The sequence below is a fragment of the Salvelinus fontinalis genome, unplaced genomic scaffold (genome assembly GCF_029448725.1).
Source record: "Salvelinus fontinalis isolate EN_2023a unplaced genomic scaffold, ASM2944872v1 scaffold_1408, whole genome shotgun sequence".
NCBI lineage: Eukaryota > Metazoa > Chordata > Actinopteri > Salmoniformes > Salmonidae > Salvelinus > Salvelinus fontinalis.
In genome coordinates, this window is record NW_026601617.1 from 1 (window position 1) to 16753 (window position 16753).

General features: G+C 44.5%; 1 protein-coding gene across 1 annotated transcript; it reads right to left on the reverse strand.

The window, feature by feature from the left end:
- Positions 1-2120: 2120 nt before the first annotated feature.
- On the reverse strand, positions 2121-4309 carry LOC129849242 (keratin, type I cytoskeletal 13-like; the record flags this gene model as incomplete). The annotated part of the gene is made up of 5 exons (XM_055916187.1): positions 3642-4309; positions 3260-3342; positions 2785-2941; positions 2386-2547; positions 2121-2246 (listed from the first exon to the last, which is right to left on the reverse strand). Coding segments are annotated over exons 1-5 (1140 nt in total), but the record flags the coding sequence as incomplete, so codon positions are not given.
- Between the last annotated feature and the right edge of the window lie 12444 nt (positions 4310-16753).

Here is a 16753-nt window from a genome sequence, read left to right on the forward strand (position 1 = left end):
ATACTGTCATACTGAAAACGTTAGCTTGAGTAATTGAATGTGAAGGCAGGTAGAGGTTAGCTATAGTAATGGAAAAAACAAAGATGCTTGTTCTAGGTCCCAAGAAACAAAGAGATCTTCTGTTAAATCTGACAATTAATCTTGATGGTTGTACAGTCGTCTCAAATAAAACTGTGAAGGACCTCGGCGTTACTCCGGACCCTTATCTCTCTTTTGACGAACATATCAAGACTGTTTCAAGGACAGCTTTTTTCCATCGACGTAACATTGCAAAAATCAGAAACTTTCTGTCCAAAAATGATGCAGAAAAATGAATCCATGCTTTTGTCACTTCTAGGTTAGACTACTGCAATGCTCTACTTTCCGGCTACCTGGATAAAGCACTAAATAAAATTCAGTTAGTGCTAAACACGGCTGCTAGAATCTTGACTAGAACCAAAACATTTGATCATATTAGTCCACTGCTAGCCTCTCTACACTGGCTTCCTGTTAAGGCAAGGGCTGATCAAGGTTTTACTGCTAAACTACAAAGCATTACATGGGCTTGCTCCTACCTATCTTTCCGATTTGGTCCTGCCGTACATACCTACACGTACGCTATTGTCACAAGACGCAGGCCTTCTTATTGTCCCTAGAATTTCTAAGCAAACAGCTGGAGGCAGGGCTTTCTCCTATAGAGCTTCATTTTTATGGAATGGTCTGCCTATCCATGTGAGAGACGTAGACTCGAACGCAACCTTTAAAGCTTTATTGAAGACTCATCTCTTCAGTAGGTCCTATGATTGAGTGTAGTCTGGCCCAGGAGTGTGAAGGTGAACGGAAGGCACTGGAGCAACGAAACGCCCTTGCTGTCTCTGCCTTGCCGGTTCCCCTCTCTCCACTGGGATTCTCCACCTCTAACCGTATTACGGGGGCTGAGTACCTGGCTTACTGGTGCTCTTCCATGCCGTCCCTAGGAGGGGTGCGTCACTTGAGTGGGTTGAGTCACTGACGTGAGCTTCCTGTCTGGGTTTGCACCCCCCCTTGGGTTGTGCCGTGGCGGAGATCTTTGTGGGCTATACTCAGTCTTGTCTCAGGATGGTAAATTGGTGGTTGAAGATATCCCTCTAGTGGTGTGGGGGGCTGTGCTTTGGCAAAGTGGGTGGGGATATATCCTGCCTGTTTGGCCCTCGACCCCCCTGTCTCAGCCTCCAGTATTTATGCCGCAGTAGTTTATGTGTCGGGGGGCTAGGGTCAGTCTGCTATATCTGGAGTATTTATCCTGTCTTATCCTGTGTCCTGTGTGAATTTAAGTATGCTCTCTAATTCTCTCTCTCTTTCTAACTTTTCTTTCTTTCTTTCCCTCTTTCTCTCGCTCTCTCGGAGGACCTGAGCCCTAGGATCGTGCCTCAGGACTACCTGGCCTGATGACTCCTTGCTGTCCCCAGTCCACCTGGCCGTGCTGCTGCTCCAGTTTCAACTGTCCTGCCTGCGACTATGGGACCCTGACCTGTTCAACGGATGTGCTACCTGTCCCAGACCTGCTGTTTTCAACTCTCTAGAGACAGCAGGAGCGGTAGAGTTACTCTGAATGTGATCGGCTACGAAAAGCATACTGACATTTACTCCTGAGGTGCTGACCTGTTGCATCCTCGACAACCACCGTGATTATTATTATTTGACCCTGTTGGTCATCTACGAACATTTGAACATCTTGGCCATGTTCTGTTATAATCTCCACCTGTCACAGCCAGAAGAGGACTGGCCACCGATTATAGCCTGGTTCCTCTCTAGGTTTCTTCCTAGGTTCTGGCCTTTCTATGGAGTTTTTCCTAGCCACCGTGCTTCTACACCTGCATTGCTTGCTGTTTGTAGTTTTAGGCTGGGTTTCTGTACAGCACTTTGAGATATCACCTGATGTAAGAAGGGCTTTATAAATAAAAAATGATTTGATTTGATTTGATGCCTGGCTATAACAACTTGAGAGATAGTGATAGAGTCCAGGTGAAAGTGAGATACTTGAGGGGTGGTAGAGAATGATGAAAGTCAAATGTTGATTATTGATAAAAGTTGCAGAAAGTTGTGTAAGTAATGTGCCCCAAACTGTGGTCCTTGGTCAGATGTTTGTAATTACAGCTCACCATGCTGAGCTGTGACTGCAGTTCGGCTTCCAGGCCCAGCAGTGTGCGACGGATATCCGAAATCTCTGACTTGGAAGTCTGGAGAACCTCTGTGCTGGACGCCACCTCCTGGTTCAACGTCAATGTCTGTAAAACACAATAAGTGGTCAATCATCACAAGAACAAACCAACATTTTAGCTCATGATAGAATGTGACAACGTTACCAACTAGAAGTAAAGGAACATCTACACCATGAATATAGTTTAGGGGATCTAGAGGTTCTACCTTGGTCTGGAACCAGGACTCCAGGTCGCGCTGGTTCTTGGCATTAACAGACTCGTACTGCTCCCGGATCTCAGCCATGACCCTGGTCAGGTCCTCCTGTGGTGCTGCGTCCACCTCCACATTGATCTGTCCAGTCATCTGCGTCCTCATGGCAAGCAGCTCCTGTGGAGTAACACATAGGGGTGAGTTTAAAGGATTAAGAAGTGACTAATCTCTGCCTGATGGTAACAACTTGACCTGCCCTCTGTCTTCATTATACATTTGAACACCCTTGCTTGATACAGATGTGCTTGAAAGCCAGCAATGGTGTTCTAGTGAAGACCCATAGCAGGTTGACATGGTCAATAGATGTAATACATTAAGAGACTGTATGGATATGTTCCATCAGCCCACACCCGCCTCCTCATGGTTCTTCTTGAGATAGATGAGCTCCTCCTTCTGCCCCTCAATCTGCATCTCCAGGTCAGATCTGGCCATGGTCAACTCGTCCAGCATCCTCTTCAGCCCGGCGATGTCCGCCTCCACTGACTGACGCATTGCCAGCTCGTTCTCATACCTGAGAGATAGAGAGAGCTTAGGTCAAAGAACTGCCTGAATGTGTTCCTCTGTGAGAATAGCAGGGGGGTTATAGATTCTAGTATTCCATTAAGTTTAAATATCAGAAAGTAACACCAGGCTTCTGATATGTCTGTTGGGGGGGTGTGGTTATGGTGGAGCTGAAGGGTAATGTCATTTGGTTTCCTTTTTTATAGATTCAACACAAAATGTAATAAAAAACAGTATGAGGGTTTTTACAGATTTGGGGTTATTCCATGTGGTTAATGTAATGCACCAGCAGTGTACTGTATCTGTGGATGGTGTTGGGTGTACTTACTTGTTTCTGAAGTCGTCTGCAGCGAGCTTTACGTTGTCGATGTTCAGATAGATGCTTCCGTTCAAGCAGGTGGCAGCCTGGATCTGAGAGGTGGAGGATGGCAAAACATTTCAGGATGGGGTATGCATGGAATTTGACAAAAATGCAGTGCAAATTCTTGGTTGAATCAATTATAACAAATGTATATAATTTAGCATTTTCTAAAAGTCATATTAATTTCCCTATGAGTAACTTGTTGGAAAAACAATCTGATGACGTGTACACCCTGTACCTGTACTCTCTAACAAAGAATAACATTTTCACAATGCAGACATGATCATGTTTTGACATACTGTGATGTCATCATTGAGTGCTCTTACCATCTAGGAGACATATCACATACCTTTTCCTGCAGGTCGGCGATAGTAGCGTAGAAGCCAGAGTAGTCGCGAGCGCTGGGGGACGTCTTGTTCTCAACGAACTGACGGATCTTCAGCTCCAGCTCGGCGTTGGCCGCCTCCAGCGAGCGCACCTTCTCCAAGTAGGTGGACAGGCGGTCGTTCAGGTTCTGCATTGTGGCCTTCTCATTGGCCGACACATGGAGGTCGGCTCCACCGCCGCCACCACCACCCCCACCCCCACCCATGCCAAAACCATTACTGCCACCGCCGCCGCCAACCCCTCCCATGCCGCCCCCACCCCCTCCCATGCCAAAACCATAACTGCCACCGCCGCCGCCAACCCCTCCAATGCCGAAACCATAACCACCAGCTCCTCCACCGGAACCAAACGAGGAGCTAGAGATGCGCACCCCAGAGCCTCCTGCACCTCCATACACACTGCCGCCCCTCATGGCAGTGATGCGGCATCCTCCACCACCACCACCACCCATCGAGGAGAAGCGGGAGGAGCCCATACCCATTCCACCTCCACCTCCAGACCTCATGGACATGGTGCCACCTCCGCCTCCACCGCCGCTGCTGCTGTAGGACATGCTAGATCTGGAGAAGGACATGGCTGCTGAGAGGGAGTCTGCCTGCCTGGGATGAGGAGAGAGAATGTGGTGCACGGCCCAGCCACTGTTCCCTTTTTATGCTGCACAGGGCGGAATGAGGGAGGGAGGTTGGGAGTAGGACATCGGTGGGAGATGAAGAAGGGAGGAATAGAGAAGGGAGGAATACAGAGAGGTATTACCTCATGTAGAGCAGGGCAGGGCAGGGCTCTTCCACCCACTTTGACAACCTGCTGGCAAACGCCAGGATGCAGAAGGACATGGTGTGCCAAAGACACACCAGAATGGCTTTCCAAGAGGTGTTGAGTATTCCAGGGTGGTCCAGTCTCAGTCCAAAAACAATGGATAAATGTTGCCATAAATCAGAAAGGTGCCGTCAGTCAGGTTACATTGGCGTGTTCACACAAACAAGGTGCCAGGCCAGTGCAATTAATTGAGATAAAAGCAATTAATCTGAACGCATTAATCACTACCTGCCCTCCAGGACACCTACACCACCCGATGTCACAGGAAGGCCATAAAGATCATCAAGGACAAAAACCACCCGAGCCACTGCCTGTTCACCCCGCTATCATCCAGAAGGCGAGGTCAGTACAGGTGCATCAAAGCAGGGACTGAGAGACTGAAAAACAGCTTCTATCTCAAGGCCTTCATACTGTTAAACAGCCACCACTAACATCGAGTGGCTGCTGCCAACATACTGACTCAACTCCAGCTCACTTTAATAATGGAAATTGATGGAAATTGATCAAAAATGTATCACTAGCCACTTTAAACAATGCCACTTAATATAATGTATATGTATATACTGTACTCTATATCATCTACTGCATCTTGCCATCTTTATGTAATACATGTATCACTAGCCACTTTAAACTATCCACTATTATGTTTACATACCCTACATAACTCATCTCATATGTATATACTGTACCCTATACCATCTACTGCATCTTGCCTATGCCGTTCTGTACCATCACCCATTCATATATCTTTATGTACATATTCTTTATCCCTTTACACTTGTGTGTATAAGGTAGTAGTTGTGGAATTGTTAGGTTAGATTACTCGTTGGTTATTACTTTATTGTCGGAACTAGAAGCACAAGCATTTCGCTACACTCGCATTAACATCTGCTAACCATGTGTATGTGACAAATAGAATTTGATTTGATTTGACTATATCATCTATCATACAGTACATGGCCAAAAGTAGGTGGACACCCCTTCAAATTTGTAGATTTGGCAATTTCAGCCAAACCCGTTGCTGACAAGTGTATAAAATCGAGCACACAGCTATGTAATCTCCATACACAAACATTGGCAGTAGAATGGCTTTAATGAAGAGCTCAGTGACTTTCAACGTGGCACCGTCATAGGATGCTACCTTTCCAACAGGTCAGTTTGTCAGATTTCTGCCCTGCTTGTGCTGCCCCAGTCAACTGTAAGTGATGTTATTGTGAAGTTGAAACCTCTAGGAGCAACAACGGCTCAGCTGCGAAGTGATAGGCCACACAAGCTCACAGAACGGTACCACCGAGTGCTGAAGCGTGTAAAAATAGTCTGTCCTCGGTTACAACACTCCCTACCGAGTTCCAAACTACCTCTGGAAGCAAGGTCAGCACAAAAACAGTTCAGTCTGGAGCTTAAAGAAATAGGTTTCCACGGCCGAACAAAAGCCTAAGATCACCATGTGCAATGCCAAGCTTCGGCTGGAGTGGTGTAAAGCTCACCTCCATTGGACTTTGGAACAGTGGAAACGTGTTCTCTGGAGTGATGAATCACGCTTCACCACCTGGCAGTCCGACGGACGAATCTGGGTTTGGAAGATGCCAGGAGAAACGCTACTGGCCCTAATGCATAGTGCCAACTGTAATGTTTGGTGGAGGAGGAATAATGTTCTGGGGCTGGTTTTCATGGTTCGGGATAGGCCCCTTAGTTCCAGTGAAGGGAAATCTTAACGCCACAGCATACAATGATATTCTATCGAAGACCTTTGGGATGAATTGGAAAGCTGACTGCGAACCAGGCCCAATCACCCAACATCAGTGCCCGACCACACTAATGCTCTTGTGGCTGAATGGAAGCAAGTACCCGCAGCAATGTTCCAACATCTAGTGGGAAGCCTTCTAAGAACAGTGGATGGTGTTATAGTAGCAAAGGGAGGACCAACTCCATATTAATGCCCATGATATTGGAATTAGGTTTTTGACGAGCAGGTGTCTACATACTTTTGGCCATGTCATTTTGGGTGGCAGGGAGCCTAGTGGTTAGAGCATTGGGCCAGTAACCGTAAAGGTTGCTGGATTGAATCCCCGAGCTGACAAGCTAAAAAGCTGTCGTTCTTCCCTGAACAAGGCAGTTAACCCACTGTTACCCAGAAGGCCATCAATGTAAATAAGAATTTGTTCTTAACTGACTTGCCTAGTTAAATAAAGGTTACATTTCAAAATAAAAAATGTAGTGTATATGTGGTCTGCATCTTGATTTATGGCTGTGCACCACTGTAAGTAGAGCACTCTACTTTTCAAGAGTTTCCCAATTCTCCTAAGTCTCCCACAGTCATATCTGGTAAAACTAACTGTACCATCATCTAACTCCAATGACCGCTGATGTTGTGTAACTGTGGAGGCTCTTCAGAGGAGGAATATGAGGACCACCCTACTCAGTGATTTCTGAAAAATACTAAATATTTACAAAATAAAAAGTTATGTTCTGGAGGTGTTAACCATAGAAATAGAATTACCAGAAAATAAATCCCCATTCAAGTCAATGTTCCATGATGGGTGTCTGTGGGGCTTTAGCCATTCTAGAAAGAATAGGAGGATGGAATTCACATGTTAAATTAGAGTTAACCAGAGCTGCCCTTAGCAAATAAGACAGACAATGAAAATAGGGATTTTTCATCTGACGAAGACTTTGTATAAGTGGTAACGTTGTATGAACAAAGCACTGTGGAGCAGTAATATTCCATGTGCTGGCCTCTCATTTCCTATACCCATTCTAGTAATTATATTTCTATGGGGTTAACCCATTGCTTGCTGCAGTGCTCGCTGTGTGTGTGGAACCTTAAGAGCAGGGGTGTCAAAGTCAAATGGACGGAGGGCCAAATAAAAAATTTAGCTACAAGCCGAGGGCCGGACTGTTCGAATGTTCATTGAAAAAATTTTAAATGACGCATATAGTCTAGTGAACCTAATTGAACCTACTGAAAACCTAACAAATATATTCCAATATGATCAGATAAATAAAGCAATATTTTCTTATGGCTCTGTCAGTAATCTTTAATTTTCAACAGACACAAAAGACAAATTTCCTTTATATAAAAATCCCCATAACATGAACATTAAATGAAAGAAACCGGTATTCAAGGCACCATCAGTAGCCTATATTTTCTATTTTAGCAAAAGTGGGCTAAATTTACTTCAAAGAAAAAAACAATAATAGCAATTTTCTATCATCCACTCAACTGAAATATTTTTAAAATATAATTGGATTGAAATACAATAAAATAAAGTGCAAAAATCTATTAATCAAAAACAACACTTTGTTTAAGGAGAAGTAACATGCAGTGAAAACAAATATTAAACTTTAACTTTTAAACTTGAACTGAGTAAAAACTCTAAATATGTGATTGCACAGTAATGTTCACTTGTTTGAGGTTGAGGGTGATACTTGGTGGTGTCCCATCTTTTCCACAAGTTCATCAATGTTCGGGGTAAGGCTCTGAGCTGAGGAAATCCTCAGAATTGAGTGGAGGTGTTCAGCAGTAAGTCGACTTCTGTGTGATGTTTTGTTCAGGTTCATCAAAGAAAACAGTTGTTCACACAGGTATGTGCTGCCAAACATAGACAACGTTTGAGCAGCCTGGATGCGCAGCTGGGGCATTGTGTCGGGGAGGAAACGGGCGAACTCCGCAGCACCCACTGCCGCATATTTTGCCCTCAGTGCATCATTGCATTGGAGGTCAATCAACTCCATTTGGAGGTTTGGTGGTGAGCTTTCCACGTCAACAGCAAATGGGTTACCGAGCAGTTCCAACCTGCTTTTTTGTGCTTCAGAGTCAGCAAATCGGCGTCGAAAGTCAGCGGCAAGCATACCTATTTTATCAGCCAACTGTGCGCTCGGGAACGCACTGGTAGAGAGCTTCTCTTTCATGGTCTGGCAGCTGGGAAAGTGGCTCAAATTTTCTTTCCGCATCTGCGTCTCCCACAGAGTCAGTTTGGTTTTAAATGCCTTCACTGTACTGTACATATCAGAGATGACATGATCCCGACCCTGCAGCTGCAAGTTCATTGCATTCAGATGACTCGTAATGTCACACAGAAAAGCCATTTCACACAGAAACATTTCGTCTCGGAGTTGTGTTGTGTCTTTCCCTTTGCTGTCCAAGAACAGACAAATCTCCTCACGAAGCTCGAAACATCTTTGAAGCACCTTTCCCTGGCTTAGCCATCGCACCTCTGTGTGATAAGGCAAATCACCATGCTCCGTTTCTAACTCCGTCAGAAATGCCTTGAACTGGCGGTGATTCAAACCTTTGGCTCTGATAAAGTTAACTGTGCGCGTGATGATGCTCATTACATGCTCCATTTTCAAGGCTTTACCGCACAACGCTTCCTGGTGTATGATACAATGATAAGCTGTCAGCTCACCTGTCGCGTTTTCCTCTTGCATCTTTTCCCGTATCTTCGCCACCAGTCCGCTCCTGTGTCCACACATCGCAGGTGCTCCGTCGGTTGTCAAACCCACGAGTTTTTCCCAAGGCAGCTCCATCTCATTTACACATCTTGACACCTCTTCATACAAATCATGCCCCGTAGTTGTGCCATGCATAGGACGTAAAGCCAAAAACTCCTCTGTCACGCTTAGGCTGGAGTCCACTCCGCGGATGAAAATTGACAACTGGGCAATGTCAGAAATGTCGGTGCTCTCATCCACAGCCAAGGAATATGCAATGAAATCTTTTCCCTTTTTCACAAGCTGCTCTTTTAGATTGATGGACAACTGGTCTACTCTCTCGGCAATGGTGTTTCTGCTCAGACTCACATTTAAAAAGAGTTGCCTTTTTTCTGAGCAAACTTCGTCACAAACTTTAATCATGCAGTTTTTGATGAAATCCCCCTCCGTAAATGGCCGGGCTGATTTAGCGATCTCTTCTGCCAAAATAAAACTGGCCTTGACAGCAGCCTGGCCTTGTGATTTGGCTTTTTTGAACAGAGCCTGTCGAGATTTGAGGCCTCGTTTTAATTCCTCTGCCTTTTGTAGCCTTTGTTCCATGTCCATATTCTTGTTTTTGTCCGCGTGTTTCGTTTCATAATGTCGTCTCAGATTATACTCTTTCAGTACCGCCACACTTTCTCCACACAGAAGACACACAGGTTTTCCAGCTACCTCCGTGAACATATACTCCGACTCCCACCTTGTTTGAAACCCCCGGTTCTCAGTGTCCACCTTCCGTTTTGCCATTTTTGATGGGTATCTGAAAGTTAATTTTACTGTGATGCTGACGACTGCTGTGCCAATAAATATTGAAATGAAGCAGCCTACTGCTCGGTGCGTCACCGTTGCATTGTGGGAAATGTAGTATTGGTGCGTGTAAAAGATCTGCGGGCTGCCGGCTTGCTGCGGTCTGCGGGCCGGTTCTAATAATAAATCAAGATCATCCCAGGGGCCGTAAAAAACCTTCTCGCGGGCCGGATGTGGCCCGCGGGCCTTGACTCTGACATATGTGCTTAAGAGGTATGTTTGGTTTGTCTTGTGGAGACAACCTTGCCATCCACTATTTCCTCTGTGACGATCACCACTTTGCGTGTGGTGGAGGTGGAGGAGCTGTGGCCGGAGATGGAGGAACTGACACCAGAGCTGTGGCCGGAGCTAGAGGAGCTGACGTGCGAGCTGGAGGAGTCGTGGCCGGATTTCGAGGAGCTGAGGCTGTGAGGAAGGGAAACTCATGATTAGCATAGTTAGCATCTATGATCATAATATATATCTAATAAAAAGTCACATAGCAGTAGATTCATGTCAAAAGTAACCATGGCTCATGGTAAGGTCAACTTCAAATGAACATTGTTTATAAAATCAAATGTTAAAGGAGACATAAATTCATTTTCATGTGTTTCAAGGTCCCCTATCACCCCTCTTCCCATCCCACAAAGATGTAACACTCTCCTCCCACATCCCTGTCTGTCTCATTGGCCCCCCTCTGTCCAATCGCTTCCTGCCTTACCCGCTAGCCTCTCCGTCCAGCAGCCTCCTGTACTCAGCGATCTCCATCTCCAGGCGTGTGTTGATGTCTAGCAGCATCTTGTACTCATGGCCCTGGCGTTCCATGTCGCTGCGGAGGGACACTAGCTGCTCTTCCAGACTGGTCACTTGGTTCTGGAGGCGTCCCAGCTGCATGGAGTAGCGGCCCTCCGTCTCCGCCAGCGTGTTCTCCAGGGAGCCTTTCTATTGGCCGGGAGAGACAGAGATGATATGTCAAACTGTGGGAGTATGTTTGGAATTTGGAATGTTTACTGTCATACTGAAAAGTTAGCTCTAGTGATTGAATGGGAAGGCAGGTAGATGTTAGATATAGTAATGGAGTGGTGCCTGGCTTCAACAACTTGAGGGATAGTGTTAGAGTCCAGGTGAAAGTGATATACTTGAGGGATATTAGAGAATGATGAAAAAGTAAAATGTTGATTATTGATAAGTTGCAGTATGTTGTGTAAGTAATGTGCCCTAAACTGTGGTCCTTGGTCAGATGTTTGTAATTACAGCTCACCATGCTGTAATTGTGTTAAGCAGCTCACCATGCTTAACACAAATGTGCTTGAAAGCCACCACCACCCCCTCCCATGACGAAACCATAACCGCCACCACTGCTGCCACCCCTTCCCATGCCGAAACTTTAACCGCCACCACCACAGGTTAGTCGAGGTAATTTGTAAAGTGACTATGCAGAGATAATAAACAGCAAGTAGCAGCAGTATAAAAACAAAGGTGCAGGAGGCAGTGGGGGTTGGGGGTCAATGTAAATAGTCCGGGTTGCCATTTGATTAATTGTTCAGCAGTCTCATGGCTTGGGGATAGAAGCTGTTAAGGAGCCTTTTGGTCCAAGACTTTGTGCTCCGGTGTTGCTTGCCGAGAGAACAGTCTATGACTTCGGTTTCTGGAGTCTTTGACAATTTTTGGGGCCTTCCTCTGACACCGCCTGTATATACTGTAGGTCCTGGATGTCAGGAAGCTTGTCCCCAGTGATGTACTGGGATGTACGCACTACCCTCTGTAGCGCCTTATGGTCAGATGCTGAGCAGTTGCCATACCAGGCGGTGATGCAATCAGTCATCACCGCCTGTCCTTTTCCTTAAACCTAACAGTCCATTGTTGCTCCATAGTGTTTGTGATTTTATGCATAGACTCAGGTATCATTATATTAAGTTTCACTCAACTTTATGCATTTTCCATCCACTGTAGTTGTCTGCAGGTCCAACAAAAGTAGCTTCCATTTCCAACTTTATAGCACCAGGGGAAGAGATCTTACTCCAGGCATCGTACCCCATGTGATTAATGATAGAACGTACTGTTCTTTTAACTTAACACCTTGGCAAGGAATTTGGCATCTGCAGCGTGCAAGAACAAGCTATTGCTTGTTTGCATATTTCCATATAACCAGAGCATGCTCCAGATGTTGCCATTTGAGTCCCATGTTCTGTATGTGGGGAAAGTGCAGGGGATCTATGTGTTTGAGAGTGTGAGCTGGAAAGTGGCCTGGGAAGTGGGCTGCGTTCAGGGGATCTACGTAAATGAGAGTGTGAGTTGGAAGCAGACGTTACAATTTAACATGGACAATTGGGTGATATTTGGTTGAGATGTTGATCAATGAGATTATAACCTATATTCACCCATTCAAAAAGACAGACAAAAGTTTGTTGAATTCCCAATGTGTTATCACTATGCTTTAAACCATCCAAAACAATGGAAAAACATTGTCTGATTTTTTGTTTAGTTGTCACCTAAATGTGTTATATCTGCACTTTCAAACGTTTAGCACAAGGTTCAAATGACAAAACAATGACATAAATGTTGTGTATTTGTACAACTCAATGTGTTGTCACTGTGCTTCATCTAATAGCACAACCAAATGAGCTGAATTGCAGTTTGCATTAAAAGTACATGGTGCAAGCAAGGGCAGACTAGAACCAGAAATGTGGCCCTGGCATTTCTGTTTTAAAGCTAAGTTCCTGCAATTCTACTTCGTTTAGCATGACATCTATTGTTGGGTATGCTATTTCATGATAATAATTATGATAAAATGTAGTCTAGAGTAAATTGCACAGGCATATCCCACTCTTATCCCTCTATTCCCCACTTTCTTTCGTACCCACATTACTCTCAAACACAGAGGAGTAAAATTATGCGAAGAGTGTTTTTGACTCTGGTCACAAAAGTTTAAGTTCGCATTAGTCAAACATTTCTATCTCTATAACATCTCCTAAACTCTCCTGGTTTGTGTCATGCACATGTGTATCTCTCAACTATATAGAATAACATGTGTTATGACATGGCAGTGTGAAATGTACTCTCGTGACTATACCTGCACTCTGCAGACTTTTACAAACTCTCAGAAACTGCCATCTTGGTGCTGGCGTGGGATCGAGGATTGTGGGAGGTGGGAGGGGAAGAGGTTCATGTGGTCCATAATAACCCTTTTCTTTTATACACTTCCTTGTCTTCACCATTAGCCTTTGCAACCTCAAAAATAAAATGTTCTGTCTGTATGTTGTTTTTAATGATTGGTATTGATAATTAATATAATCACAGAAACCTGTATCTGGGTTGGTTCTTTCCATCAACACGTCTCCTTCTCCAGTAGGGGCGATAAAGTCCTAGACCACTGTTACTCTATCCACAAGCAAGCATACAAGGCCCTTCCTCGTCCCCACTTCAGCAAATCAGATCATGACTCTATACTCGTACTTCCTATCTACAAGGTCAAACAGGAAATACCCGCTCCATAGAGAAATCCGGGCCACGAATTCGGTCCCCCGAATAGGAGACTAATCTACAAGACTGCTTTGCTAGCGCTGACTGGAATATTTTACGTTACTAAGCCAATATCGACAAGCTAACCACCTCCGTCAACGGCTTTATTAGGAAATACATCAGCGACGCTACTTCCCCAATCAAAAGCCCTGATTTAACACAGAGTTTGGCGCTAAGCTAAAGGACAGGCTCATCTCAGTTACCCAGAAGCTTCTCGTAAAGTTTGCCATTTCCTTTTTTTCTTTGGGAGGGAATGCCGTTAACAATTATGATTACCTTTGTGCAAAGGAAGGAAGCTAAGTTTCCTCCTTCGCGACATGGAAACTCTCGGCTAAAGTCCTCCCTTGTAACGTCTTGTGGTGCATGAACGGACCAAGGCGCAGCGGGTGATGAATACATACTGAATTTATTTAAATGACAGACGAAACACGAAAACACTAGAACAAACTACAAAACAATAAACGAAGGCAACAGACCTGAAACAAACAAACTTACATATAGATGAAGAACGCACAAACAGGAACAGACTACCTAAAACGAACGAACAAACGAAACAGTCCCATGTGGAATACACTGACACAGGAACAGACTACCTAAAACGAACGAACAAACGAAACAGTCCCATGTGGAAAACACAGACACAGACTACCTAAAACAAATGAACAAACGAAACAGTCCCATGTGGAAAACACAGAAACAGACTACCTAAAACGAGCGAACAAACGAAACAGTCCCATGTAGAAAACACAGACACAGGAACAATCACCCACAAACAAACAGTGAGAACAACCTACCTAATATGGCTCTCAATCAGAGGAAACATCAAACACCTGCCTCTAATTGAGAGCCATACCAGGCAACCCATTAACCCAACATAGAAAATACATAACATAGACTACCCACCCAAACTCACGCCCTGACCAATTAAACACATACCAAACAACAGAAAACAGGTCAGGAACGTGACATCCCTTTAACAAATTTCACCAGTATTTATCATGACTTTGTGGCTGTGGAATCTAGTGGAAACCGATTATCATCCGCACACAGACTTAAAAATCACTCTACCAGTTTACGCACCGCCTTCGCCCCAATTCTGATTCATCAAAATAATCAATGACGAAAACGGAAAACCAGGAACTACTTCCGCTCGTAATGACATTATTCTACGTGAGCCTTGACAGATTCTCGCCGTTTCATCTGTCCACGAAATTCTGTCGACGAGATATTACTAAATGGCTGACCAAATCACTACATGGTCTATCTGTACTGACCCTTTTTATGGATTTCTTTATTTTTGCACTTAATTTATGCACACTCACAGGACTCTACACACTCACATTGATACTCCAACACACACACACACACACACAAACACACACACACACACACACACACACACACACACACACACACACACACACACACACACACACACACACACACACACACACACACACACACACACACACACACACACACACAGTCTTGCACAGCTAACCGTGTGGGGACATACAATTCAGTCCAATTCAAAATTGCTCCTAACCCTAACCCTAAAACTAACCCTAGCTCCTAAACCTACATCTAACCCTGACACTAATTCTAACCTTAACCCCAAACCCCCTGGAAATAGCCTTTGTCCTTGTGGGGATCAACAAAATGTCTCCAGTTGGTCAAAATGTTGTTTGTTTACTATTCTTGTGGTGATTTCTGGTCCCCACAAGTATAGTTAAACACGTCCACACACACACACACACACACACACACACACACACACACACACACACACACACACACACACACACACACACACACACACACACACACACACACACACACACACACACACACACACACACACACACACACACACATTTTGTTAGAATTTGTTAGATTACTTTTTAGATATTACTGCACTGTCGGAACTAGAAGAACAAGCATTTCGCTACACTCGCAGGAACATATGCTAACCAAGTGTGTGTGACAAATAACATTTGATTTGATTTGACACACGCACACTTAATTTTCTCACACACACAGAACACACACACACATTCATGCTGACTCTACACACATGCACACACACTCACACAAACAATCATCATATACGCTGCTGCTACTCTGTTGATCAGACACAAGCAAAGAATGTACATGTTTGACAGGAATGAACATGCAGAACCCCCACAGGAGAAAATGTATGAAGCATGAACTATGTAAAGTGACCTCTGCCTGTCCTCTCCCCTCCAAAAAGATGACAGACCGCACAATCTAGTGGGCCATGATTATGTCCTAGCTAAATTCCCAAATCTGGCCCTCCAACCGTGATGACCATCTAATCATCCCAAGCTTTCTAAGCGACTTTTTCACCCCCCCACCTCTCCCCTGCAGCTATTCCCAGGTTGTTGCTATAAATAAGAATGAGATCTTCTCAGTCAATTCACCTGGTAGAATAAGGGTTAAATAAGGCAATCGTGTACACCCACTTCTAAGTTTGGATTGCAGCTTGTGCCTACTGTGCAATCACCCATAAAGGGTGGCAGGTGGGCTAGCAGTTAGAGAGGGGAGCCAGCAACCGGGTTGCAAGATTGAATCTCGGATCTGACGGGAAAAATCAGTCGGGAAGTGAGCTGGCAACCGGAGGGTTACTGGTATCAAATCTTAGACGTCATTGCCTGCTGTTGTACCCTTGAGCAAGGCACTTTACCCCCCACAACAAAAGCTCCCCGGACATCCAGTGTGGCAGCACCCCACACCTCTCCAAAAAATCTGTATGTATGGTGGGTCGGGTAAAAAGAGGAAGTCATTTCGGTTTGGACCTTGTGTGCAATTGACAAATAAAGTTCTTCATCTTAATCTTAATCTTAAAACCAATATAAACTCCAACTGAAAGCAGATGAACAAGATTTTGCAAAGTAAAGGAATACTTTTATTATTATTCCCCCTACTAGAATGTACTTTCCACTGACATTCAGCTAGTGGCATAAAGTGTTCAGATTTAGTTTGATTTGAGTTTGTTTCTTTATATAAATAGAGCATGCAATAGCTTGTTTGTGTGTAAACTAAGGTATACCGCTTAATTTTAGCCTCAATCTTTTATAATTCAGAACTTATTATCTGGTTGTTTGTGGCTGTCACACGGAGCAGAGTACAGCAACGCAACATAGAGTCCGCTGTCACCCAGATTCACCTGTAACTCAACCCCTGTCCATTGGCATTACGTAACTGGTTCTTCCAGACATACAATGTAGAAACAAACAGACACCCTTTGCCTGAACAAATATGTAATGAAGAAGACATTCTATAGCAATATTCTCTCGAACACAATCAAGTGATATTATGGCTTTTATAAGCAATGCTAAATCAGAAATGTGCAGTCAGTCTGTCAGTCCGCAGTGACATGTTCACACATAGAAGGAGCCAGGGCAAAGCAATCCGTTTAGATGAAAGCAATCAATCCGAATGCATGAATTACTA